Source organism: Panthera pardus, unplaced genomic scaffold, assembly GCF_024362965.1.
Source record: "Panthera pardus isolate Hobbes unplaced genomic scaffold, ASM2436296v1 HiC_scaffold_15, whole genome shotgun sequence".
Lineage (NCBI taxonomy): Eukaryota > Metazoa > Chordata > Mammalia > Carnivora > Felidae > Panthera > Panthera pardus.
Genome location: NW_026526710.1, coordinates 24308693 through 24334981, shown reverse-complemented (window position 1 = coordinate 24334981; position 26289 = coordinate 24308693). Strand labels below are relative to the sequence as shown.

At 52.2% G+C, this 26289-nt stretch overlaps 2 protein-coding genes across 6 annotated transcripts in view; one reads left to right on the top strand and one right to left on the bottom strand.

Annotated features, from left to right (window-relative positions):
* The first annotated feature begins 4093 nt into the window (after nucleotides 1–4093).
* DERL3 (derlin 3) lies at nucleotides 4094–12357 on the top strand. 4 transcript variants are annotated; one of them, XM_053902337.1, is made up of 8 exons: nucleotides 4099–4233; nucleotides 4347–4412; nucleotides 4496–4569; nucleotides 4719–4812; nucleotides 5300–5495; nucleotides 6053–6143; nucleotides 6250–9008; nucleotides 10448–10645. In XM_053902337.1, the coding sequence occupies exons 1-7, from the start codon at nucleotides 4141–4143 to the stop codon at nucleotides 6329–6331; spliced, it is 696 nt and encodes a 231-aa protein (XP_053758312.1). In that variant the 5' UTR covers nucleotides 4099–4140; the 3' UTR covers nucleotides 6332–9008; nucleotides 10448–10645. The 4 variants fall into 4 exon arrangements, with proteins under 4 accessions (XP_019292969.2, XP_019292972.1, XP_053758312.1 ...); XM_019437426.2 differs by having other exon boundaries at nucleotides 9275–10645; XM_019437424.2 differs by lacking the exon at nucleotides 6250–9008 and having other exon boundaries at nucleotides 4094–4233.
* SMARCB1 (SWI/SNF related, matrix associated, actin dependent regulator of chromatin, subfamily b, member 1) overlaps nucleotides 8658–26289 on the bottom strand; it is a 34387-nt gene continuing 16755 nt past the window's right edge. For both annotated transcript variants that reach the window (XM_019437422.2, XM_019437423.2), the window contains exons 6-9: nucleotides 23648–23814; nucleotides 16672–16862; nucleotides 9431–9562; nucleotides 8658–8991 (exon numbers count right to left, since the gene is read on the bottom strand). In XM_019437422.2, the coding sequence (XP_019292967.1) occupies nucleotides 8952–8991; nucleotides 9431–9562; nucleotides 16672–16862; nucleotides 23648–23814 (530 nt within the window). In that variant the 3' untranslated portion in view covers nucleotides 8658–8951. The remainder of the gene's footprint in view (nucleotides 8992–9430; nucleotides 9563–16671; nucleotides 16863–23647; nucleotides 23815–26289) is intronic.

Sequence of the window (26289 nt, the reverse complement as noted above, 5' to 3'; positions counted from 1 at the left end):
TGCCATGTTTTCTGCTTCTCTCTGTACCCCCACCATGGCACCTCAGGACCTTTGTACAGGCTGTTTCCCCTTGGGGCATGGCTAATGCTACTCATCCTCTGTCCCAGACCTCCTTGTCCTTCCCTATCCCCCCTCCCCACCCCAGAGACCTGCTAATTCCTGGAGAGCCTGGAATCTGCTATCAAGCTCAGAGGACCAGGCCCAAGCCTGACACAGCCCACCTGGACAGTCTGTCATTCTTGCACTCCAGCCATGAGCAGCTGCTGCCAAGTAGGTTCTAGACTCAGTGCTAAAAATACTCCATGACCCAGACAGGAAGGGCCATCGGGGACACAGCTGTTCCTGGGAAGGGCTGGCTGGGGCTGTGGTAGAGGCCTTCCCACTGCAGTTTGGGGTCCATGTTCTGGAAGTGGGTGGGAACTGAGCTCACAGACCCCGAGCAAAAGCCCCCAACAGAGGAGGCTCAGGGTCACTATGGGGAGGCCTTGTATTGTCAAAAGGAAAACACAGCTGCCTCCAACATGTACACAAACACCTTGTTTCTCATTCTTTGGGTTTGTTACCACAGGCAAGTGTTGGCTTTGGAATAAACTACATTTAAAAATTAGGTATATGGGGCCTTAGGTGAGCCTAGGTAGGTGAGCTCTGGTCCCCTCAGGGAGGGCTTCCTGGAGTAGGGAGCATTTCTACCACCTTCATCTAAGCTGGTAGGGAGGAAAATGAATGAATGGATGAACCAGAGATCTGAGGCAGTCCTTGGAAGAGAGAAGCCGAAGCCCAAATAAGAGGTGGCAGCAGCAGTGGTGGTGAGGTGTGTTGCAGAGATGAAAAGGGACTGGATGGGATGTCTGGGTGGCTCAGTCCGTTGAGCATCCAACCAGCTCAGGTCACAATCTCACGGTTTGTCAGTTCGAGCCCCACATCACGCTTGCTGCTATCAGCACAGAGCCTGCTTCAGATCCTCTGTCCCACCCCTCTTTGTCCCCTCTCCAGAAATAAACATTAAAAAAAGGCGGGGGGACTGGAGAATTCCATGGGAGCCTCAAGTTCCAAGTGGGCTGGGGAAGGTGGGGCTTGGATGACCCCAGGTTGCTGGATTGTCACTGGGGCTGATGATGGGGCCTCCTAGCATGTGAGGCCTGTAAGGAGGAAGGCAGGCTTGGTGGGCATGAAGGGGGTACTGTCCTGTTTGTGGGCACTAAGAGCCTAGACAGGAGATTTTGGGGTCCCCTGGGTGCCCCCAGATCTGGAGATGCTGGAGTTCCTTGCTCTGCAGCAGGCAGGGTTGCAAGGCCAGAGAGACAACTTGAGGAGCAGCGTTCACTGTCACCTTGCCCAGGGACCACAGGCCCTCCTTCAGCTACATCTTTTGCCCAGAAGAGAGGGTGGGCCCAGCTGGCCCTACTGCTTGGGACAGGAAGCTAAATAGACGTTGGCATCCAGCACACAGCCTGCCTACATCTTTAGGCCCCTGGGACCATGTGATGCTCAGGACTTCTCTCCAAAAATAACTGTCTGCAGGCACCTGAGTCAGAGGAGAAATGGGCCTGCCCTGGACCTGAGACTGGACAGGAAAAGCCTGGACTGGTGATGAAGGTCTGCCCCAGGCCCTGCTGTGCCTCCTACTGGGCCTCAGTTTCCCCAGGGTTCTGAGGAGGGAGCATCTGCAGTAAAGTCCAGCCACTGTTCCTGTGACTGTCCCTCCAGCTGGCAACCCCCACCTACCCTGGGGTCCCAGCCTCCCGGGAATGTGCTTCTGGTCCCCAAACCAGGTGCCTGCCTTATCAGCCCCAATCAGAGGGGAGACAGACACCCCTCCCCTCCTCCACCCTCCGCTCCGCAATTGATAGCACCTCCTATTAGCCTCGGCCTGACCCTGAGTGGAGGGCCCCTGCTAAGTGCCTGGAGGCAGGAACACCTCCCCTTCCCCATGCTGACATGAAACCTGACCTCCCTGGATGGCTCTTTTGTGCCTGGCAGGCGCCAGCCCTGGCATTTGAGGTCCTGCATTCCCACCAGCTGCCACACCTCCCCCCTAACCCTCCACCAGGTTGGAGTCTACTCTGCTGGGCCCACCGCAGACCAGACGTGACCTTGGCCTGTTTTGCTGGAAAATGGAGGCTGCCCAAGGGGGGCTGTTCCCACCACCAACCTCTCAGCACCTTGGTCCAATTCCTGCTGTATCAGGCCAGACCTATTCTCACCCCTAAGCCAAATGCATATCCCCCTTCGGTGCTCCCAGCCTCTCCCTCCCCTCCCAGCAGCTCCACTAGGGAGCTAGTAGCTACTAGCTACTCACTAGGGAATCCCTCTGAGCGCCCTCATTTTCTTGGGATCCACCTGAAATAACTTTATCAACTGGTTATCCCCCTTTCCAGTCTCCTCTGGGGGACCTCAGGGCCCTGTCCAGGGCATTCCTCATCTTCCACACTTACGTCCACACCTGAGCTCCCATATTGGTAAGGGCACATCTGTCTGGGCACCTTCCTCTCCCTCCTACCTTCTATTATCCTGATTACAGAGACATTGGCAGGGCTGCAACCCACTGTCTGTTCCCAGGCCATGTCTCTGTGAGCTTCTGTCTTGCTCCTGATGCCCTTTTCTGGCTCAACTCCTGGAAGCCCCCTCCCAGCTTCCCCTGGCCTCCCTGACCAGGTCTGCCTTCTCTGATTGTTGAAGGCTGAGCTGCCCAGGCCTCGCCTCTTCTCTTCTCCATTTAGCCTTGCCCCTTGGACGCTTTACGCAGGCCCAAAGCTACAAATGCCACAGGTCTACGGTTGACTGGCATCCACAATTGGACTGCCTGCCCAACCTCTTCCCGAACACCATACTTGGATTTCTCCAGGCAGATATCACACAAATACCCTAAACTCAACAAGGCCAGAACAGTACTCCATCTGCCCGCCTTTTCCCCAAGTGTTCTTCATATCTGTAAAGGCCACCACCATCCATCTGCCTGGTGGCACAGACCTCTAAACCACCGTTGATTCCTCCCTCACAGCTCTGTCCAATCCGTAGACAAAACCACCTCTCACCCCAACCCCACACTCCAGGCTCCATGCTGCCCAAGCCACTACTGTGCCTTGCAGCCTCCCCCTGCTCACAGATTCCTCTGACAGTCTGTTGTGCTTGCAGAAGCCACAGGGACCTTTTTTAAGTGACAATCAAGTGTCACTTCCTCACAGAGACTTCCCCGGCTTACTGCCCGACCCTCCACTCTTGGCGTTATTTGCGTCATTTCCTGGTCCTGTGAACACTAGCTCTCATATTCGCACAGGTCTATGCCTGCCTGTCTTCTCGGCTACACCATAAGGGATAGCATCCTTTATTGGCTGCTGTATCTCCTGAATTCAGAAAAGCACCTGGCACATAGTCGGTGTTCAGTAAACAGTTGACTTAATTAGTGCATAAACGGAGTTCCTCTTTTCCATCAAAATGATGAGGCCCTCTCCAGCTTGTCCACTCGTTCTGGCCCGCGTGGGCACCCTAGCGTCCCTGGGGGAGACCTCCCACAGGAGTCGGCGTGGGGTCCAATGGACTGAGGCGGGGTCGGAGAGTGGACGTGGTGCTGAGCACCTCCTTTGTTGTAGGCTAGGTGGCACTGTCTCTGGCTCTCAATGGGGGAGATAGACAGGACCGAGTCTCCCCCAGCCCTAGGTGTACTCATAGAGCCTGGGGACCAGACACGTATTAATCCCGGCTTGCCCACGCTCCAGCGTGATCCCGCCCCTTCCGGTCTCGCTGTTTCTTGGTCCTGTCTTTTTTCCACTCGCGGAGTAATTTCAGTCCCGCCCCCAATACGTCCTTGCTATTGGTTCTCCTTAGATTGACGCCAAGCGACCAGTTCCTCATTGGCTACACGTTCTCCCGCGCCGCTACTACAGCCACCACAACAACCGCCACGTGCTCAACCGTGGGGCCTGCTCATTGGTCCCGAGTTCCGACCCGCCCACTCTCCTATCCCGCCCTCGTCTTCCAGCTTCCTCCTCCTATTGGTTACTGAGCCCAGGGACCCGCCCCCTACTCTGGGCGCACTGCGCTCCCCGACATGGATTGGCCAAAGTCGGGGAGTGAGGCGGGATTGGGAGGCGGGTTAAAGAGCGCGCAGCAGGTTGGGCCACGAGTGTCAAAGAAGGTTCAATGGCGTGGCAGGGACTGGCGGCCGAGTTCCTGCAGGTGCCAGCGGTGACGCGGACCTACACCGCGGCCTGTGTCCTTACCACCGCTGCTGTGGTAAGCTGGCCGGGCGGGTGGGATCGGTTCCCTGGCTGCAGCCCGGGAGGGGTGTAGCCATGGTTACCGCTAGATTCCCCGGGGTCGCACCTGACGCGCCCCTGGTTCCGCAGCAACTGGAGCTCCTCAGCCCCTTCCAGCTCTATTTCAACCCGCACCTCGTGTTCCGGAAGTTTCAGGTGAGGCCACCCGCCCCTTGCACCTGACAGCCGGGCCCTGCCTGCCCCGCGCCTGACCGCCCACCTACCCCCTATCCCCGTAGGTCTGGAGGCTCGTCACCAACTTCCTCTTCTTTGGGCCCCTGGGATTCAGCTTCTTCTTCAACATGCTCTTCGTGTATCCTGCGCCGAGCGGACGTAGGCGTAGGGTGGTGGGCGGCCCGCCAGGCTGGGGAGCGGCCCAGCGGGGCTGGGGGAGGCCCGGAATGGTCAGGAGCAGGGAAACCAAGGCTCCTCCCGGTGGCATTTCCTTTACGGACGCCGCAGGTTTCGCTACTGCCGCATGCTGGAGGAGGGCTCCTTCCGTGGCCGCACGGCCGACTTCGTCTTCATGTTTCTCTTCGGGGGCGTCCTCATGACCGTATCCTTCCCAGGCTCTGAAACCTTAGGCGCTGCGCCTCTGGGTCCAGCCTGTGTAGGCCCTGGGGCCCGACATGAGCGCCTGGGCCCGAGGGGGACAGAGTCGTTCACTCCAGTTTAGGGTGAATCTAGCGTACATCATCTGCTCAGCTCCGGACTACTAGCTCTTCAGTGCTGTACGCAAAGTATCACAGGGTGATGTGGAGAGCCAGGTAGGGTGCTTGGGGGCTGAGCCCCGAATGCCAGTAGCCAGAAGAAACTGGGGCAATGAAGGGCAGTGTTTGGAGGCTGGGGCCAGGTGAAGCAAAGCAGATCACGTTGGCCTGAAGGCCAGAGTGTGGCTTTGATTGAAGGGTCCATCACTAGAAGTGAGGAGGGAAGGAAAACTGGGGAGGAGTCCAGGGGTTTAGGCAGTCAGAGGGGTCCTGGGCAGGGTCTCTGAGGCCTGCACGAGAAGAAGGCCTCCCAGCACCTTGACTCTGGCTCAGCTGCTGGGGCTCCTGGGCAGCCTGTTCTTCTTGGGCCAGGCCCTCACTGTCATGCTGGTGTATGTCTGGAGCCGCCGCAACCCCCGAGTGAGGGTCAACTTCTTTGGCCTCCTCACCTTCCAGGCACCATTCCTGCCCTGGGCACTCATGGGTTTCTCACTGCTGCTGGGCAACTCAATCCTTGTCGACCTGCTGGGTGAGCCTGCCTGCGCATCAGCCCCAACCCCCCAGAAACAGGCTGTCTGGTACCTGATGACCTTTGGGAGGGCTCCCAGGCTGGTTGCTGTGCCAGAGCACAGCACCCACCTGGAATGGACCTCTCACCTGTACTCCCACTCCCACTTCCTGCCCTGCCAGCTCCTCTGTTCTTCTGGCCCCTTGAATAAGCCAGCCAGATACCTGCTTCACATCTTTAGGCCTGATGTACTACTGATGCTTGTGGGGGTCCTGACCAGGGTGGGGTTGGGTAAGTCAAGATTCCAACCTTTGCTCCTGTTCCTCCCATGTTCTCAGCCCATCCCCTCTCCAAGTCTTGCCCACTTCTGGGCCAGGTAAGCCAATCCTTCAGGGTCAACCCTGGCCCCACCCTGGGCTGGCAGTCTGTGCAAGATGTTGTGTACTCGTGTTCTGAGGCCTGAGGTTACTTGGCCTGGCTGGCCTCCAGAGCTGTGCGTGGAGTCAGGGAGCAGGTTGTGCTGGCTCCAGACTCGGGACTGTGGAGGGTGGCCTCAGCAGTCCTTTGCTCTCCTACAGGGATTGCTGTGGGCCACATTTACTACTTCCTAGAGGATGTTTTCCCCAACCAGCCTGGAGGCAAGAGGTTGCTGCTGACCCCCAATTTCCTGTAAGTGCTAGAGATGACAGTTATCCCCCTACACTCCCTCAAGATGGCTCCTGACCCCACTGGGGACCCCTGCTGGCCTCAGCTCAGTGTGGGCCCCTCCCTACAGGAAGCTGCTACTGGATGCCCGAGAGGAGGACCCCAATTACCTGCCCCTCCCGGAGGAGCAGCCAGGACCCCTGCAGCAATGACCCTACCCAGGGCCAGGGCCAGCCCAAGAAGCCTGTTTTCCTGGTCTCTGACAGACCTCCCTCCCACCCCTAACTCCCGCTTTCAGGAGAGCAACCTGTCCTGCAGACTGGGCCTGTGCCCAGGGCCCACCCAAATAAACAGGATGACCTGCACCTCTTCGTCCACAGCACTGGCTCCCTGCCTCAGCTGGCCACACCTTTCCATGCTGCTGGCCCTGATGTAGAGCCACTAAGCCTGGCCTGCCCTCTCAGACCAGAAGGGAGGCCCAGAGTGGGTCAAGAACCTGCCCATAGTTGCCTAGCAGCAGTGAACTAGCAGATGGCACACTCCGGGTTTTCACTCTAGCTTTGCCAGTGCCTTGCTGGAGCCTTGGGCAAATCCCACCTGCACCAGATCTCTGCTCCCTGCCAGGCAGCAAGGGAGCTGGTCAGATCTCACTGGCTGGGGCCAGGACTGGGATGTCCCTGTTGTGCCAAGCCCAGTCTGTAGGGGCTCCTGCCCATGGTGCCCTCAGGCTGATGCCTCACTGTCCCTCATCAGCAACCAAGTGGACCTTTGCCCACTTTCCAGCTGAGCAGTTAATGGACTTGCCCAAGGCTCCATGAGGTCAGGTGCAGAGGAGGGCCAGGACTGGGTCCTCTGCCCTTTCTGCAACCCCAAAGCTTTGAGAAATTTTCACCATAGCAGAGCCTTGCAACGTTCTCTCCCTGATGTTTTTAGCTAAGGACCATGGAAACCTTATCTGATCGCACAGCTCACTTTTCTCTTTGGTAAAGCAGCCATCAGGCAACCTGGCCAACTTTCCTCATCACCCTAGACCAGTCCAAATTACAATTTATTCCTGGATGATTGGCAGCAATAGGGGCTCCTCCAGCCATAGGTCATCATGTTCGTGGGTGACACAAATATTCACCATGGGAGTCTAACCTTAATTTGGTAATGAAATCTTGCGGAGTAGCAGTGTAGCAGCATGGGCTGGCAATGCTCGGAGTGAGGGCTCAGCCCCTGGGCTGCCCTCTAGTTGTAGGGCCTCATGGACCAAGCAAACCCTTTAGCAATGGAGCCCACTTATTTCCAAGGCCAGTGGAGCCTGGGCCTGGAATCCTGCTCTTTGTTCAAGGCCTTCCAGTGAAGCCCAGGTGTCCCCTTGCTGTGGGGCTCCAGCAAGTTCCACTCCTGGATGAAGGGCAGGGGGCTTGAGTACAAACTCCCCGGGAGCCAGGAGCCGTCACGTCCCAGGACATGATCACAGGACCCCAAGTCCAGAGGGCTAGGCGCATCTACCCCTACATCCTGGCAGTCAAGACCTCAATTCCTACTCAGAGCTCTGCCCTTGCCCAGTGTGGGGGTCAAGTTGGGAGCCAGGTGCCATCACACTCCTGCCATGCTGCTGGAGGGCAGAGTAGCCCTGACATGGCAGGGAAGACCTGCCAGCAAGTGAAGGAGGCAGCCCAGTGCTTAGATCTGGGTCCATTACCTTCGTTAAGAATGTAGCTGTGCACCCAAGTCATCAAGCAGCACTCGCTCAGTGAGGAGACCCACATATGCCACCCTCATGGAGCCCACGTCCCTTCTGTAGAGTGAGGACACTTCCACATTAGACAAGAATGCAGAGGGGACACACAGCTCACTGGAGGCGGATCTGAGAAGAGGCCCAGAGCTTGCCTCCTTCTCAACACACAGCACCCACGGCCAGCACTGGGCAGGCATGCTGCTCCATGTGCCTTACTTCTCATAACCGACCTGGGAGAGAGGAGCTGGCCTGGGTGGAGTCACCAGCTGGGGGCAGAGCTGGGCCCCAACCACCTGTTGCACATGCACCGCTGCAAGGTGTGGCAAGAGCGTTGCACGCCCGCTGGAGCCTGAACAGCCAGGCATGGGCCCTTGGGCACCCAAGCTGGTAATGCCCCTGCAGCAACCACAAAAGACGGGGCTGCTGTAAGGGACTCCAGAGAAGCAATGCTCCTGGCCAGGGGTGGCACAATAGCCCAGACGTGCAGAGCCCAAGGATGGCAGGAAAGCCTGTAGCTCCTTCACAAGGCCAAGCAAAGGGGGTGGGGTGGGGCCGTCACTGAAAGGTAAGTGGGCCCCCCTACCCTGAGCCTCATGACCTCACTTGTCATGTCCATCAGCTGGAGGGCCTGAGGAAAAGCAAGACTGTGCTATGGTTGGCCTTGGATAGAAACTTAGCCCCAACCTGCCCACCTGGGACTCTGAGGCAGAGAAGGCTGAGAGGCCTGGCATGCCAGCCTTGGTCCCACACCAGCCCAGCCAAGTCCTGCTCCTCGTCCCCTTTCTTATTTTTATGCTACCACCTTGAAAAAATGGAACATGACCTGTTGTCTTTTATTTAAAAAGTGTTGCTAGCCCTGCCTGGGGCTCCTATACAAAAACAAAACATAACCCAAAACGAGGCCTCTTTCTGACCAGAGACTTGGATGGGGACTGGGCTCAACAAATGGAATGTGCCCAGGGGAGGGTGACCAGAAGCCCTCCCCACACCCCATGTTCCTCAGGATGGCCCCAGCCTGCCCCTTTGCCTCCCTCCTTGCCAGAAGATGAAGGAGAGGCGGTCCGATCTTCTCAATGCTCCGTGGGAGCCATGCGCAGACGGGCTGGTTACCAAGCTGGGGCAGTGTTGGCAAGACGCCTCATACGCCTGCAGGAGGAGAGGAGGTGATGACCCGGAGCCAGCTTCCAGCCCTGGGTGGCTGCCCTCCCCTAGGGATCTCTAGCACAGCCAAGGGAGCAGGGACGGAAACAGGATACAAAAGGTGGGATCCCCAGCCCCTCCCTCGGCCAGAGCCTGTTCACTGCTTGACGCCCTGACAATGCCCTCTCTCCTGCCTGCTCATGTCTTGCCTATGTCTCCAGGGTTCTAGACACATAGGTCTGGGCTGTGGTCAGATCCAACCTGAGGGCTTAACTTTTGTTCCCTGAAGGAAAACCCACCTGGGGTCTAGATAGATTGGGACTCATCACCCAGGGCCTGCCTCTGGCCATGCAGGTACCTTCTCAGAACCAGGGTCCCTCCCCTGCCTGCAAGACAGTGGCTGTGTGCAGAGCATGCTGCCAGGGGCCTAAAGGGGGAGGGGTACCTTGTGTTCCTGTCCTGGTCTCGGATCTTCTTTTCCATCTCAGCGTCTGTCAGAGTCTCCAGCAGTGGGCACCATTGGTCAGCATCGCCTGTGTTCCGGATGGCAATCTCCACCGTGGGTAGGGGGTTTTCACTGTGGGCCGGGGGTGAGGAATGGGGGTTGTGACTGTTAGTTCACAGAGCAGCAACCAGAAAGGCCCCCAGAGACCAGTGTCCACCCCCCTGCCAGAACACCGGAGCCAGGGCATAGCAAGGAAGGCCCAAGCCTTTCCTGCTTCCTCTTCTGTCTCCTCCCTGCTGGGCCATTTCATGCCCAGCTCCTCAGAACAAGAGTGGTGTGGTCAACACCCACCATCCGAACCTCAAGGCAGAATCACTGGAGACGCCAGGTGCCCCGTAACAATAGCTTCTCTTCAAAGCACGCTCAAACAGGCCCTTTGCTGTCGCCTAGGTGTGTCTGGTCTGTAAAGGAGTGGGGGTTCCCTGCAGAGGTGGTTCTGTATGACAGTATTGCTGGGAAGGTAGGGGAGGGCAGTCTGCCCCGCTCAGTGCCCGGGGCTTGGATCCACCGGCCTTGATGCCTCATCAATGAAGGCCACTGGGCCAGCCTGCTCCTGAATATTCCATACATTTGCCCCTCAGTGCACTTTACTGACCCAACTAAATCCAGATAGCTGGGCCTGGAACCCTTGTCCCCTGACCACTACACTCCATGGCCCCTCAGTGACCACCCCAAAGGCCACCTATGCACCTATGCATCCTCTTGCCAAGGACACACAGCAGTAGGGGTGAGGGAGACACACGCAGAAGCACAAGAGAAGGGAGGACACAGCTGAGGTGCTGCCTCTCTGGGCCTTGATTTCCAAGCCTGTGTGACAGGAGGCTGAAGAGGCAAGGATGCTTCAGAGCTGACCGCTCAAACTCCTGGCCCAGGAGATAAGTCTCAGACTGTGGCCCTAACAGTGAATCTCTTCCACCCCCTTCCCCTTCCTCACCAGGCCCTTTCTCTCTCCTCCAGCCGGGCGGCCTGCACCTGTCTCTTGAGGCCCAGCACCCCCAGAAGGCTGGCCCTGCTCCACTGCAGCCCTATCAAGTGTCTGCCCACCTCAGCCTGGAGCCCTGCACAGCACAGTTCCCTCTGAGAAGACTGAAGGCAGGCAGGGCCCAGGGGAGGCAGGGTAGGACACTGACAGAATAAAAGTGGATGGACCCCTGATCTGTGGCCTTGCTTCTGGTACCTCATTTGGAAAATAGGAACAATTACAGGGCTGTGAGAGCTCTTCAGAGGATTACTATTATTTAAAACAGCCAACATATGTCCACTGAGGGGGCTCCCTAGGTGCCAGGAGCCTTGTCACGCAGTCTCCCTGGAACTTGTGCCCAAGGTTGTGTGAGTGGCCAGCTAGAGAGGGATGTCCACCCAGGCCTGACAAGAGGCTGTGCCCCTCACACTGCCAGCTGGCACACAGCAGCTGAGGGCTTGTTCTGGCTTCCCTTGTGTGCTAGTGTCCTCATCCTGATTCTCAAGGACCGGGAGCAGACAGGGCCCAGCCTGGTGCATGCACTAAGGCTGTCACCACAACCCAGAACTGCCCCTGGCTCCCCTGCAGAAGCAGGGCTCACTTCTTCCTGCTGAGCTAGGTCCCCAAAGCCCAAGCTTGTGCTGGTGACTCAGAGGCTAGTGACAAGAGCAGCACCAGCCCCCACCCGTGGTACCCTGGGGCCAACCCTCCTCAGCAGCTCCTGAGAGCTCTTCTCCAGCCAGTGTGGTGGTTTGGCAATCCTGAACCACCCAGCCACAGACCCAAACATCATTCCTCACCTCAAGGGCTCCCAGCCACCTTCCTTGGGAGGGCAGGCATGAAAGGCGCCAAGCCCACGCTGAGGGAAGCAAAACATGTTTTCCTCTTAATTTAAACAAGGGCTTGTGAGTAGGTCCTGGAGGCCCCTTTGTTTACCTTCCCTTGGCTCTGGGAAGATTCCACTCCAGTGGGTTTGTCCTAAAATAAGAACTGCTCAATCCAACCATGTAAGAATGGGCCGAGAGCCAGCAGGGCTCTCGGGTTTGGGACAAACACACAGGCAGGGGTCACCTTGCCTCCCCCTCCTTTGACGGGATTCTGCATCATGGACTTCAAGGCTCCCTGTGATCCCAGATGTTCCTACCACCCTGCAGAGTCCAGGTGGGGACACAGAGCCTAGGCAGGGGAGGGCTGTGGCGGAGATGTCCGAGGGCCCAGGGCCGTAGCTTGTAGGGTATCTCAGTATGGGCATCTCAGTATGGGCTCACTTTTATGCCCTCACATGATACAAAATGCCAGCCAAGAACCACTGCTCTACCCACTTTACAAATGAGAAGGACAGAGCCTTCAAGGGAAATGACCTACCCGCCCATGGCCACTCCACTGGGAGGAGGGGGAGAGAGAACTCAACAGCACCCTCCTCTTTATGGCCAACTGGCTTTTGACAAGGGTACCAAAGTCCATACAATGGGGAAAGACCAGTCTTTCCAACAAATGGGCACTGGGACAAGATGACCTTGGATTAGGCAGAGGTTCTGTAGGTATCATATTAAAAAGCACAGGCAAGGGGTGCCTGGCTGGCTCAGTTGGGACAGCATAGGACTCTTGATGTCAGGGTTGTTGAGTTCGAGCCCCACCCTGGGTGTAGAGATGACTTAAAAATAAAATCTTAAAAAAAAATTTTTTTTTTAAAAGCACGGGCAACCGAAGAAAAAATAAAGTGGACTACACCAAAATTTAAAGCTTCTGTGCTTCAAGGGACACTGTCATGAAAGTGAAAAGACAAGCTACAACGTGGTAGAAAGTATTTGTAAACTGTACCTCTGATAAGGAACTTGTACCTACAATATGTAAAGAACACTTACAACTCAATAATAAAAATACAAATAGCCCAATTAAAAACTGAGGGACCTGAGCAGCTATTTTTCTAAAGATGATATACAAATGCCCAATGGCACCTGAGAAGATGCTTCATCATCATTTGTCAGTGGGGAAATGCAAATCACAACCACAATGAGATGCCACTCCCTCCCCCTCCCCCACTAGGATGGCGAGAATCAAAAAGTCAGGTTAACAGGGGTGCCTGGGTGGTTCAGTCGGTTAAGCGTCCAACTTCAGCTCAGGTCATGATCTCATGCTTCATGGGTTTGAGCCCCACATCAGGCTCTGTGCTGACAGCTCTGCTTTGGATTCTGTGTCTCCCTCTCTCTGCCCCTCCCCTGCTTGCGTGCGCACGCTCTCTCTCTCTCAAAAGTAAATAAACATTTAAAAAAATTTAAAAAAAAAGGTAACAAATGTTGGCGAGGATGTGGAGAAACGAGAAAGAAGCCTGACTCTACTGGTGCAAAAGTAAAATGGTAGGCTGCTTTGGAAAGCAGTCTGGCAGGAACTCAAAATGCTACACACAGCTACCATGTGATCCAGCAATTCCTCTCCTACGATCTACCTAAGAGAACTGAAAATGGATGTTTAAACAAACACTTGGGACATGAATGCTCACAGCAGTGCCACTCTCCACCGCCCAGAAGTGTCAACCACCCGACTGTCTGTCAACCGATGACTGGGTAAACACAATATGGCACATGTGTATGACGGCACTGTACTCCGCCATAAACAGGAATGAAGCTCCTATACAGGCTGCCACACAGAAATAATGATACTAAGAAATGAGCCACAAAAGAGCATGTATTACATGATTCGATTTATACAGAGTATCCACAACAGGCAAGTTGATAGCAAGTAGATTAGTAGTTGCCCAGGGCTGGGAGACTTGAGGGGCACAGCAGCAGCTGCTAAAGGGTGTGAGGCTTCCTTTGGGGTGATGGAAATGTTGTAAAATTGTGATGATGTGATGGCACCACTCTGTGGATGCTGAAAACCAAGGAACGGCACACTCTAGATGGGTGAACTGTACAGTATTTGCATTATAGCTCAATGCAGCTGTTATAAAAACAGACAAGCAAGCAAGCAAACCCTGCTGCCGTCAAGAGGGCAGAGTTCCAGGAGTAACCTCTGTGGCTCATGGTCAACCAGTCCAAAATGACCCTGGTGTCTCCCAACCCTGATATGTGCCAGTGACACTGTCTCCCTGTCCCCCACCTATCCCAGCCACCAGGCTCTCTGACCCTCTGCCCATCTCCAGCTTCCTCCCAGTCAGCACCCTGCCCGGCCACCTCACCCCAGGTTCTATGCCTCCTACCCGCGGCTCCCCTCCTCGCGCCTGCAGCCTCCAGTGCACTCTGCTAGATGTTTCTTCTCTGTGTCCCCAGCCTCAGGCACAGGGCTGGCCTGCAGGAGGTGCCAGTAAGTCTACTGATGCAACTTTCCAACCAGGTAGCAGCTCACAGGTTTGGGTCAATGTCTGACACTCCCACATGTTTTGCTCAGCCCAGGCCCTTCCCCTGGCAGAGCTCTGTCCCCCTCCTGTCACTCACTGTCACTCTGGGGCAGCTCTGTCCTCTAGAAGCTTGGGGCCCCCAATCTGTTTGTCACATGCGTGTCCCCCCAGGCTTGCCCACGTCAGGCCTGCCCGTCCCACTGCTGAAAGGAAGCAGCCTGCCTTCACTCCCCTGACTAGTTTGTGGGCATTCTGCCCCCACCCCCACCCCCCACAAATGTCCTGTGACCAGCAGCACGCCCTGCTCCACCATGGACACAACACCACCATCACCAAGCACTGCAGCCAGACACTGGGCTAGGTCTGGTGAGGGGGAGACAGACAGGACTGGCCTGCAGGGATTCAGAGCATCTACAACATGGGATGACAGAGGCCCAAAATTTAAAGTCCCTTTTAAGGAGTCATGTGACTCAGCAGGTGTCAAGTCTTGTGTGCAGTAGAGATCAGGTGGGGGCCCCTGGTCTGGCTCTCCATGGACCAAGTGGCCCCTGGCTGTGGGGACATGGCAGCCCACTCTACCTCCCCCAGGCAGCAACCCAGAGAGAAGGGCTGACACTGGTCCCCCCAGGGAGAGTTAAGAGAGCTCCCAAGGGATGGTGTGGTGCTATGGTAAGAATGTGGGTCAGGGTCAGGAGACATAAGTTCCAATCCCCTTCCCTGCTTGCCTTAGAAGGCCATAGTTCTGTCCCCTGAATGATGGAGTCCACAATAAGCCAGCCTCTGACCCTAACCTCCCCTTCCGGTCTTGCAAGCTCTATCCACAGCATCCAGTTGCCCAGACCACACACAGCACACACAATGGGCCAGACCTAGCCTGAGGAGCTCAAGAGGCCTGGTCAGCTGGGAAAACACAAGCAGCTGTCCCGATGCAAAAGAGGCACTGGGCTGCCTCCCAGATCCCAGGCAGGCTGTGCCCCTCCAACCTGGCTGGCCTGGGCTGCTGTGGAGGGGATGTGTGCCCACCCTGGTCCCCAGTAAGCCGCCCTGCCTTCAATCCCAAGGACATGAAACCTGCACACTCAGCACTACAGACTGCAGCAGGATAGAGGTCTGTGATGCTCCCTGTCCACCAAACGGAATTCATTAACTGGCTCCTGAGATGGGGTGGAGGGGATCTGCTATAAGTCCTGATCTGCCACCACCAGAGTTCCCAGGGGGTACAGCCTGAAGCTTGACAAGAGTTTTAGGAGGACACTCGGGTCACCCAGGGGTCAGAGCAGGAGGGATGCTGCCACATGGCCAACACCCTCAGGGTCCTGCAGCAGGAATACTCCCTACTCCACACACACCATCTGCCAGTCAGAACATGGATTCAGGCTCAACCAGCATCTGAGGGCTCAGGTACCTGGGGTACTCACTCTCATGACCTGTACAACATCACCACTTCCCACCTCCAGGAGCATTCCAGGGAGCGGGGCCACCCCAGGCAGGTCTTCAGACCTGTCGGCCTTGGCTCAAGTACAGCATGAATGGACGTGCACGGCCACACCTCCAGCAGGGCTCTCAAGGACCCAGACACTACATCACAGCTCACTGACACCTCCTCCCAGGGCCTGGGCTCTGTCTGTGAAGCAGGACTACCCGGTTGGTAGGGCCACTGGGAGGTTCCGGGAAGGTGACATATGTGACATCTCAGACCAGATGCCTGGAGCGGGCGGTGCTTGGATCCCCACAGAACCCAGTGGTTTCCCAGGGCCGGGACCTCAAGCCCTGAGGGTGTACGGTCATTCCTTCTCTCTTGCTCAGATTTACAGGAAGCAGCAAGAAAGCAGTCTCCTGGGATTTCTGGGAAAACCAGCTGAGACACAAACATACTCACGAGCTCCATTAACTGTCCTATCTTTGCAAAAAGACCTTCGTACTTGCTCCTCATGTGCCATTTTAAGCTGCGGTCCTTGAGTAACGATCGCCAAATGTAGACGATGACAGTTTGATGACCGGAATAAATCCTAACATCCTGTTTTGATGCAGGGATACTCAGTGCCACCCCCAGACTGTACTTTCCCAAGAGGAAAAGGAGCACAGGGAACAGGGCCAGTTATGGTGGAACAGTCCTGAGGCGGGCAAGCTCTACTATCAGTTCACGTCCACCGCCCCCCACCTCCTACTAGGCCCACACTTTGCACTGTGGGGCCACCACCAATAGGAAGGCCATGTCTGCCTCTCTGGGAGCCCCTGTCCCCTGGTCCACCCACAGGATACCGGTCTGGAATGTTCTGTTTATACTCCCACCTTCACAGGCAGCCTGGATGTGGCTCTTTATCTTCTGCGGCACCCTATACAGGGGTCCAGTCCAAATGGGTGCTCACCAACAAGTCTCTGACTGGCAAGATGCAACAGTAAAAAAGAAAACTGCTGGAGGTCTCCTGACTCTTACAAGCTGGGGAGGGCTGTTTGGAGCAGCTCTTGTTTGAGACAGAAGGCAAGTCCATCAGATGACAAACCCTGGGGTGGGTGACCCAACCCTGAGAGAGGGAAAAGTCTGGGAGAATACAGAGGTGGCGGCAGGGTGGAGGTGTGGAGGGGCTTTCGGCAACAGAGGATGGTCCCAGGCAGGGGGTGGGGGTGCTGGAGGACGGAGGGGGCAGATAAACCACCTCCTCAGAGTCACCCCCACCATGATAAGGGTGGGGAGTCCTACCACTGAGACACAGGAGGAGGGAGGAACAAGACAACAAGTTGCCACTGAGCTGGCTGCGGCTGCCCATGGCCAGACCGTTTTTCTGGGCTCCAGACAGACCCGAAGGCATAACCACACACAGGGAGACGTCTTTTCCCCAAAACAGGTTTACAAAGGAGGGCGGGGCTTGTCTGGGATCCTACCTGAAGGCATAGGTCTTCTGATGCCAGCTCAGCTGTCCCCGAATGCTGTACGCGATGGTGGTGACAAACTCCCCGCCCAGCCCCAGCTCTGAGCACAGCTTCAGGGCAAATTTCTCTGGTGAGTTCTCCTTCTCTGACATGTCCCACTCAAACTGGTCCACCAGCGAAATGTTTCCCACATGGATATTCAGCTGGGACAAGAACCAAAGAACACAAGTTAAAGGAGTCAGAACCGTACCCTACCTGGAGAGGCCTCAAGGAGATGAGACAGCCTACTAGGGAGCCACCAGGCCGGGCTGGACCCTGCCCACAACTTACTAGCTGAGAACTGGGGCTGGCCTTGTCCTTCTGGCCACAGGTCCCCATCCAGAAATTGGAGATGACACCACGCACCTCCTGGGTGGCCTCCTGCCACAAGGGGCTCTGGCTCAAGGCCTGGCACAGCTACCCATCTCACATTAGATGCACACTCCACCTGAATAGCCCACAAGGTGCAGGCAAAGCCTGGGTGGGCAGCAGAGGCCCACAGCCAACTCTGCCCACCACGCACCCAGCAGATATCCTGCTGACATGTAAACTACAGCCAGAAGAGGGTCCAGGCCCCGCCTGTGCAGCACCCAGACCAAGACAGAACCTAGCCTGTGCCCCAGGGCTCCCCACTTACACCTGCACTCAGAATCACCATCTTTACTCCTCACCCCACAGATGAGCAGGCCTGCTCTGAAACTGGGCATCACTGAGACACACAGGAAGGACTCTTGAGGGTCTGGCTGTGTCCTGGGGCACTGTATCCACGAGACTCCTCCTACTGGGACCACCCCTCACTGCTCTCTAGGTGAGCAGTACTGCTCATTCTACTGCTCAGTAGTACTCCAGGCCACAGTACTGCTCATTCACCCTACTGTCCCTGAGTGCTCAGCTCTTCAAGACAAAAATCAGGGTGGCCACTGCTCAGGGCTCACAGCCACTGGGGCCTTTCCACTGCCTTCAAAGAAGCATGGGACCCCACTCCCTGTCCCCATTCATGAAGCTCTGCACCTTTGGACCCTGTATACCACCTTCCACTCACTGCCAATGAGCCTGGGTCCTTTCCCATTTCTGTGTTCTGCTCACACTGGGCAATGAATGATGGTTTACAGAATGGAGCTGGAAGAGCTGTCCCTTCCCCTCACAGGAAACGAATGCCCACTGAGCCCCAAGGGCACGCTAGGACCAGAAAGACATGATGCAGCAGTCAGCCCACAGAAAAACATCAAAAAGAAACAAACAGGACCAACAGGTGTAGCCATCCACACCCAGGCCCGGCAAACCCTGCCCCAGGTGCCATACCTGGCATGCCTGGTGCCATATCTTAGCCACCGTGTGGACTGGGTTGCCTGTCCCCTGCCAACTGGTCATTAATGCTTGCGTCTATTAAAAAAATACAGATTGTGTGCTTATCACGGAGAGGCACAGGGAATGCAATGGTGGGTATGACAGACAAAAAACCATCTTCGTGGAGGATGTTCCAGCTGGGGAGAGACACCTAAGCAAGTTAAATATGTGAATGCATGGTATATGTCATACGTCACCAAGTCCTAAGAAGAAAATGAAGGGAGGAACAGAAAGTACAGAGGTGGCCACGTTAGCCAGGAGGCCCAAGAAGGCCTCCCGGGGAGGCAGCATTTTAGGAAGAACTGCATGGGCAGAGAGAGAAGGCCATGTGGCTCCTCGGAGAGAAGGGTCCTGAGCAAAGTTGGGCCTGAGGCCGTCCTAAGGCCTCCAGCTTCCAGAGAGGGATCTGGAAGCCCTGTTTGGAGCACAGAAGAGACACTGGCTGCCACTGGGACCCTTACTGGAGGTAGCCATCTAGCTGTAGGGATGGTGGGGTGGTGAGGACAGGAGTGGCTGGACCCTGAGGAGGTGCAGAGATGAGACAGGGCCAGGACTCCTGAGTAGGCATGCAGCACAGGGGCCAGGCTCCCCAGCCGCAACCCGTATCACCACACACACCTTCACAGAAGTCTGCCAGCCCCATAGAGCCTGACAGCTAGACTTAGGAGAAGCACTGAGTCCTCCCCAAACCCCTGAAGCTGAAGAGAGTCAACCCAGGCCAGGTGCCCCTGTAAAGGCAGCCAGATCTGAGCTATGGTCCCAGAGACCCCAAGAACATCTATTAAGTGGCCACTCCATGCTAAGGCACAGCTCTGTGAAGACAGACACTCCTCAGATGCCATCATGGCAAAGATTCCTGTCCTCTACCGTGTCCCAGGAGCCATACAAGGAAGAATATCCTCAAAGAAGTACCCAACTCTCCTTGAGTCCTCTTGACCAAAACCTTGGGTGTGACCTTCAGTTTCCTCACTTACAAGATGGGTGCTGTCCCCTAGGTCACAATGCCCATGAGGGCTCTGGCCTGATAAACACACCACTGTCCCACGGCAGCAAAGCTTCCCTGGGCCAGCCGTGTCAGACTTCGGTGCCAGCGAGACCTCACGCCAGAACCGGGCAGGGAAACCCAACCTGGGGGTGGTCTCCCAAAGCCTACCTACCAGCTGACACCGTCCCACAGTGGGGATTACAGATGGGATGGAGGGCTTAAAGGGGCCAACAGCTGACAAGTGTCTAGTCACCAAGAAAGCCTCTGGTCAGGAGAGATGGTGGCAACCCCAGACAGGTTTTCAACTGCCTGACCACTTTCTGTATGGCTGCTCAGAAGCCCTGTCAGAATGGAATGGAATGGAATGGAATGGAATGGAATGGAATGGAATGGAATGGAATGGAAAGGAAAGGAAAGGAAAGGAAAGGAAAGGAAAGGAAAGGAAAGGAAAGGAAAAAGGAAAGGAAAGGAAAAAGGAAAGGAAAAAGGAAAGGAAAAAGGAAAGGACAGGAAAGAAAGGAAGAAAGAAAGAAAGGAAAGAAAGAAAGAAAGAAAGAAAGAAAGAAAGAAAGAAAGAAAAGAAAGAAAAGAAAGAAAGAAAGAAAGAAAGAAAGAAAGAAAGAAAGAAAGAAAGAAAGAAAGAAAGAAAGAAAGAAAGAAAGAAAGAAAGAAAGAAAGAAAGAAAGAAAGAAAGAAAGAAAGAAAGAAAGAAAGAAAGAAAGAAAAAAGAAAGAAAGAAAAAGAAAAATTCTGAGAAAAATGTCAGGGATGCTAACTGGTCAGTCTCATGAGGACCCTGCCTGTGGCCAACCCCATCCATTTGGAAGCATGTTGGTGGGTGTGGCTAACCCCATAAGGCCACATCCCCACCACAGTTAACAGGACAAAGACACAGCACAGAGCAGAGTTCTCAGGGCCATTCTTTAGAGGGGACAGGCTATGCATGAGAAAGCAGGTAAGGCTCCCATTGCCCTCCATTTCTCTCCTATGAAGTTCCCCTTCTTTCTCAATTATGCCTTTTATCTTTTTTTGTTTAATGTTTATTTTTGAGAGAGAGAGAGAGAGAGAGAGAGAGAGCGAGCATAGGCATGCAAGCAGGGAAGGGGCAGAGCACAGGGGGCAGGTGGACAGAGGATCTGAAATGGGCTCCAAGCTGACAGCATCGAGCCCTATGCAGGGCTAGAACTCACAAACACCAAGATCATGACCTGAGCTGAAGTCAGACATTCAGCTGACTGAGCCACCCAGATGCCCCATGCCCTTTTCCTGTTAGTTGGCCATAATATGAAACTAAAATGGGTTAAGAAAAACAGATTTGTATTTCTCTCAAAAGAAATTAACTAGTGGGGCACCTGGCTGGCTCAGTCAGTACAGCATGAGACTCTTGATCTTCAGGTCACAAGTTCAAGCTCCACGGAACAAAGGAAGGAAGGAAGGAAAAGGAAGGGAGGAAGGCAGGAAGGGAGGAAGGAAGGAAGGAAGGAAGGAACGAACGAACGAACGAATGAACGAAATTAACTAGTAAGGAGACTGAATGAATAAACAAAATCTTCCCCACAAAGAAAAGTCCTGGACCTGATGGCTTCACTGGTGAATTCTACCAAGCACCAAGAGAAGAACTAACACCAATCCTTTTCGAACTCTGCCAAAAAACTGAAGAGGAGGGAACACTTCATAATTCACCGCCCTGGTATCAAAGCCAAATACTACAAAAAAAGGAAAACTATAGACCAATATTCCTTATGAACACTGATGTAAAAATCTTCAAAACACTAGCAAACTGAATTCAGTGGCATATTAAAAGAATTATATACCATGACCAAGTAGGATTTATTTTAGCAATGCAAAGATAGTTCAATACAAAAATTTATCAATGTAATAAACCATATTAACAGATTGAAAAAAATCACATCATCATCTCAACGCAGAAAAAGCATTTGGCAAAATTCAACATCCTTTTGTGATAAAAACAGTCAACAACGACAAAAAGAAAGAAACTATTTCAACCTAATAAATCCATCTATAAAAAACTAACAGTGAACATTATACTCAATAGTGAAAGCTGAAACATTTTCCTCTAAAATCAGGAACTAGCCAAGGATGCCTGCTCTTGCCACTTCTATTCAACACAGTACTGGAATTTCTAGCCAGAGGAATTAGGTAAGAAAAAGAAATAAAAGGTATCCAAATTGGAAAAGAAAAAGTAAAGTTATCTCTACTCACAGATGATATAACCTTATACATAGAAAACCCTGAAGATTACACAAAAAAGCTGTTAGAACGAATAAGTTCAGCAGAGCAGCAAGATACAAAGTCAACACACAATCAGCTGCGTTTCTATACACAATAAAAAATGTGAAAAAAAATTTAAGAAAACAATTTCATTTGGGGCGCCTGGGTGGTGCAGTCGGTTAAGCATCTGGCCCTTGATCTTGGCTTAGGTCATGATCTCATGGTTCCTGAGTTCAAGCCCCAAATTGGGCTCTGCACTGACAGTGCGGAGCCTACTTGGGATTCTGTCTCTCCTTCTCCCCGCCCCTCCCCGGCTTGTGCATGTGTGCACATGCTCTCTCTCTCTCTCAAAAAAAACCAACATAAATAAACAAAATAATTTTTAAGGGGCGCCTGGGTGGCTCAGTCGGTTCAGCGTCTGACTTCAGCTCAGGTCATGATCTCACGGTTCATGAGTTCAAGCCCTGCATCAGGCTCTGTGCTGACAGCTCAGGGCCTGGAGCCTGCTTTGGATGCTGTGTCTCCCTCTCTCTCTGCTCCTCCCCTGCTCACACTCCGTCTCTCTCTCAAAAATAAATAAAGATTAAAAAAAATTTTTTTTAATTTTTTAAAAATTTAATTTATAATAGCATTAAAAAGAATAAAATACTTACAAATTAACCAAAGAGGTGAAAAATTTGTACAATGAAAACTATAAAACACTGCTCAAAGAAATTAAAGAAATAATACTACAAAATATTAATTACCTTTTTAAGTTTGTTTATTTATTTTGAGAGAAGAGAGAGAGTGACAGCACGGGGGAGGGGCAGAGAGAGAGGGAAAGAGAGAGAGGGAAAGAGAGATAGAATCCCAAGCAGGCTCTGTCTACACTGTTAGCATGAAGCCCAAGATGTGGCTCAAACTCACCAACTATGAGATCATGACTGAGCCGAAATCAAGAGTCAGACACTTAACTGACTGAGCCACCCAGGTGCCCCAAGACTAAGTATAATTTAGATGCCAAGACTATCCAAAAAAATTTACAAATTCATTGTAATCCTTATCAAAATCTCAACAATGTTTCTTGCAGAAACAGAATAAAAATCTATCCTAAACTTAAATAGAATCTGAACAGTCAAAACAATCTTGAAAGGGGTGCCTGGGTGGCTCAGTCGGTTAAGTGTCTGACTTGACTCAGGTCATGATCTCATGGTTCGTGGGTTCGAACCATTTCAGAACTTTTTGCAAAGCTACAGTAATCAACACAGTGTGGTACTGACATAAAAAGACATATAGACCAATAGAATAGAAAGCTCAGAAATAAACTCAAAAATACAGGCATATAATTTTCAACAAGGGTACTAAGACCATTCAATGTAGAAAGGATAGTCCTTTCCACAGATGGTGCTAGAAAACAGGCTATCCACACACACAGAAGAATGAAGTTGGACACTTGCCTAACTCAAAATGGATGAAAGACCCAAATATAAGAGATAAAACTATAAAACTATTAAAACAGGAAAAAAGCTTCATGCCATTGGATTTGGCAATGAGTTCTTAGATAGGAGACCAAGGGCACAAACGAAAAGACAAAGCAGACTTTATCAAAATGAAAACTTTTATGCAGCAAAGGACGCTATCAAATGAGTAAAAACGCAAAGAATGGGAGAAAATATTTGCAAATCACCTGTATAATAAGGGATTGATAACTAGAATATACAAAGAACTCATAAAACTCAACAACAAAAGAACAAAAAATCTGATTGAAAAAAGGCAAAGAACTTGAACACACATTTCTCCAAAGATCTACAACTGACCAACAGGCACCTGAAAGATACTAATCAACGTCACTAATCAACAGGGAAATGCAAATCAAACCCACAATGAGATACCACTTCACACCAAGCAGGCTCTGAGGCAGGCAGGCCTGGGCCCAAATCTCAGCACTCACTTCTCAGCTGGGCAGTTGGGGGCAGGTGACCTCACCTCTCCATGTGGCAACCTCTTCACCTGTAACACAACAGGCAAGGCAGCATCTCCCCCCAGCCCTGAGGCAGGTTACTACATGGTATGAGGTGTGCTTGGCCCAGCCAGTCCACAGGAAGAGTGTGGCACCACTGTTCCTCTCACTATGGGCTTCCCTGCTCTGCCTGGCAGCTGGCATAATCTCCTCTGGAGCACCACCTGGGCTCTGTTCAATGCCTGGTGGTGCCCTGGAGACATGCAGAATATGAGACCTTCCTCCAAGAAATCAGCCCATACTTTTCCTGGGGTATAAAGAGCCACGAGCTACCCAAAAGATGGTTTTCCAGAAGTCTGATCCCACAGCATGGACCCCAAAGACAGGCTTTGACTAAGGCCTCAGTGTACTCTCAGCACCCTATGGCCCACCCAGGAGCTGCCTACCTTGATGATGACACGCTGGTCTGACTGGTCCTCCAAGATGCTGTCTGTGGGGTAGGACTCTATCTGCTGCCTGATGGCAGAGGCGATGGCTGGCACAAATGTCAGAGGGTTCAAATCCAGGTCATCACAGAGGATTTCTGAAAACATCTCAGGAGTCATCAGCTTCTCTGAAATCAGGAGAAAGGACAGGAATTGCTAACTGATTGCAGGACCTGACCTCACCATGTTTGGCCCCAACCTCCCATCCCCTTCCTCCTCTGCTAGACCTCCCTGACAAAGTTGAGGATGAAGAGAATGACAACTGAGGGTGGCCCTCCCCAACATGGGGTTGCAGGAGGAAGCACAGGATGAGCACCACCCCCTCCTGGCCCTCATCCACACACACATCCTCTGACACCTTGATCTGGAACTTCTAGACACCAAAACTAAGAGGAAATGGATTTCTGTTGTTTAAGCCATCCAGTCTGGTACTTTGTTATGGAAGCCCGAGAAAAATAACAGCTTCCTTCCAGATAAATCACTTTAAAGTCAGTGTCCCACGGGCACACAACCATCTGCCACTTCCTCACCAATAAAAAAATCCCTCAGAGATATTAGGCTGCTCTGTGGCTTTTCACAGACCCTTCCTCTGTTTCTGACTCTCCAGGCAACACACACATAACAGACATGCAGGTGTGTAATGGACCCTGCCTCCTGGAAATGTAGCCACACCAGGTGTGAACTTGTAGGGACCATCTGCAACTGGCCAGATTACAAGAAGGTCCCATGTGGTCAAATGTTTTCTCTCTGTTCTGCCCTGTTGTTGTAACCCAAACTCTAATGACCATGCACCACTTCTGGGATGAGCCAGACAAGGCAGTGGCCAAGGATGAATCACTTCATTAGCACATAGCATGATTTTGTCATCAAGAACCAGGTCTGCTCAACAACTGACCCCATATTTCCTCACTGGCCCAGAAGGGCTAGAGACCAGCCATCCTAACAATACCATCAGGACAGACCCAGAACACTCAACCAGCCTATGATCAATAACTCATACAGCAAGCCAAGTATAATTTTGGAGAGCGCAGCATGAAGCTGAAGTGTCCTATGAAGCACCCTACGAGTACACTGTGCAAAGCATTTTCTTATATTAAACTTTTTATTTTGAGAGAACTGTGGATTAATATGCAGCCTTGATTACTGTAGCTATATATGAAGACAAGATTGGGGAGGGTGATTCCTCCTTTGTCCTTCTTTTTCAAAATTGCTTTAGTTATTCTAGTTCCTTTGCCTTTCTATATAAATGTTATTTTTTAAAATATTTTTTAAGTTTATTTTGAGAGCGAGAGCACAAGTAGGGCAGGGGCAGGGAAGGAGAGAGAATCCCAAGCAGACTCTGCACTGTCCATGCAGAACCAGATGTGGGGTTGAATGCACCAACTGAGAGATCAGGACCTGAGCCAAAATCAAGAGTCTGATGCTTAACTGACTAAGGCACCCAGGTGCCCCTCCATATAAATTTTAGGTAATTTTGTCTATATGTACAAAAAGCCTTGCTGAAATATTCACAGGAATTGCATTAAACTTGTATATCAATTGACATCTTGAGTATTCTAATCCATGAACATGGTATTGAGATCTTTAATTACTTTTATTGGTATTTTGTAGTTTTGGGCATATAAGTCCTGAACATGTTTGTCAGATTTACACCAAAGTATTCCTTTTCTTATTGAGTGATTGTAAATGGTAATGTATTTCTGAATGTCCATGTGTTCACCAACAGTACATAGAAATACAATTGATTTTTGCATGTTTATCTTGTATCCTGTGACCCTGCTGAACTCTTAGTGCTAGCAGGGTTTTTTGTAGATCTCTTGAGATTTTCTATGCAGACAGTCATGTCATCTACAAATAGGGACAGTTTAATTTCTTTCTGATCTGTATGTTTTTTATTTAATTTTCTTGCCCTACTGCTCTGGCTAATATTTCCAACACTAAGCTGAACAAGAGTGATAAGAGCAGGTATCTTTGCCTTATCATAGGCAGAAAACATTCAGTCTCTCACCATTAAATAAATGTTAGACATAGGATATTTTTCAGATGCTCTTTATTAAGTTGAAGCAATTTCCCTCGATTCCCATTTTTCTTAAGAGTTTTTAACCAAGAATAAATGTTTTAAGTGCCTTTTTTTTTTTTTTTTTTTTTTTTTAATTAGGTAGGCTCTCTACCCAATGCGGCACTTGAACTCACAACCCTGACATCAAGAGCTGTATTCTCTAGGGGCACCTGGGTGGCTAAGTCAGTTAAGTGTCCAACTTCAGCTCAGGTCATGATCTTACGGTTCGTGAGTTCGAGCCCCACATCGGGCTTTCTGCGGACAGCTCAGAGCCTGGAGCCTGCTTCAGATTCTGTGTCTCCCTGTCTCTCTGTTCCTCCCCTGCTCACACTCTCTCAAAAGCAAATAAAGATTAAAAAAAAAAATTAAAAAACAAACAAAAAAGAGTTGTATGCTCTAATGACTGAGCCAGCCAGGTGCCTCTGTTAAATGCTTTTTCTGCATCAACTGATATCTGTCTTGTCTTCTTTAGTCTGTTAATATAGTGGATTACATTGATCAATCTTCAAATATTGAACTAGATATCCATCCCTGGAATAACAAA

Coding starts and splice junctions, on each gene's coding strand:
- DERL3 (XM_019437424.2), top strand. CDS start 4,141: ATGGCGTGGCAGGGACTGGCGGCCGAGTTCCTGCAGGTGCCAGCGGTG. Junction 4,413..4,495: donor TCGTGTTCCGGAAGTTTCAG/GTGAGGCCACCC, acceptor CTATCCCCGTAG/GTCTGGAGGCTCGTCACCAA. Junction 6,144..10,447: donor CTGCTGACCCCCAATTTCCT/GTAAGTGCTAGA, acceptor TCTCTCCTCCAG/CCGGGCGGCCTGCACCTGTC.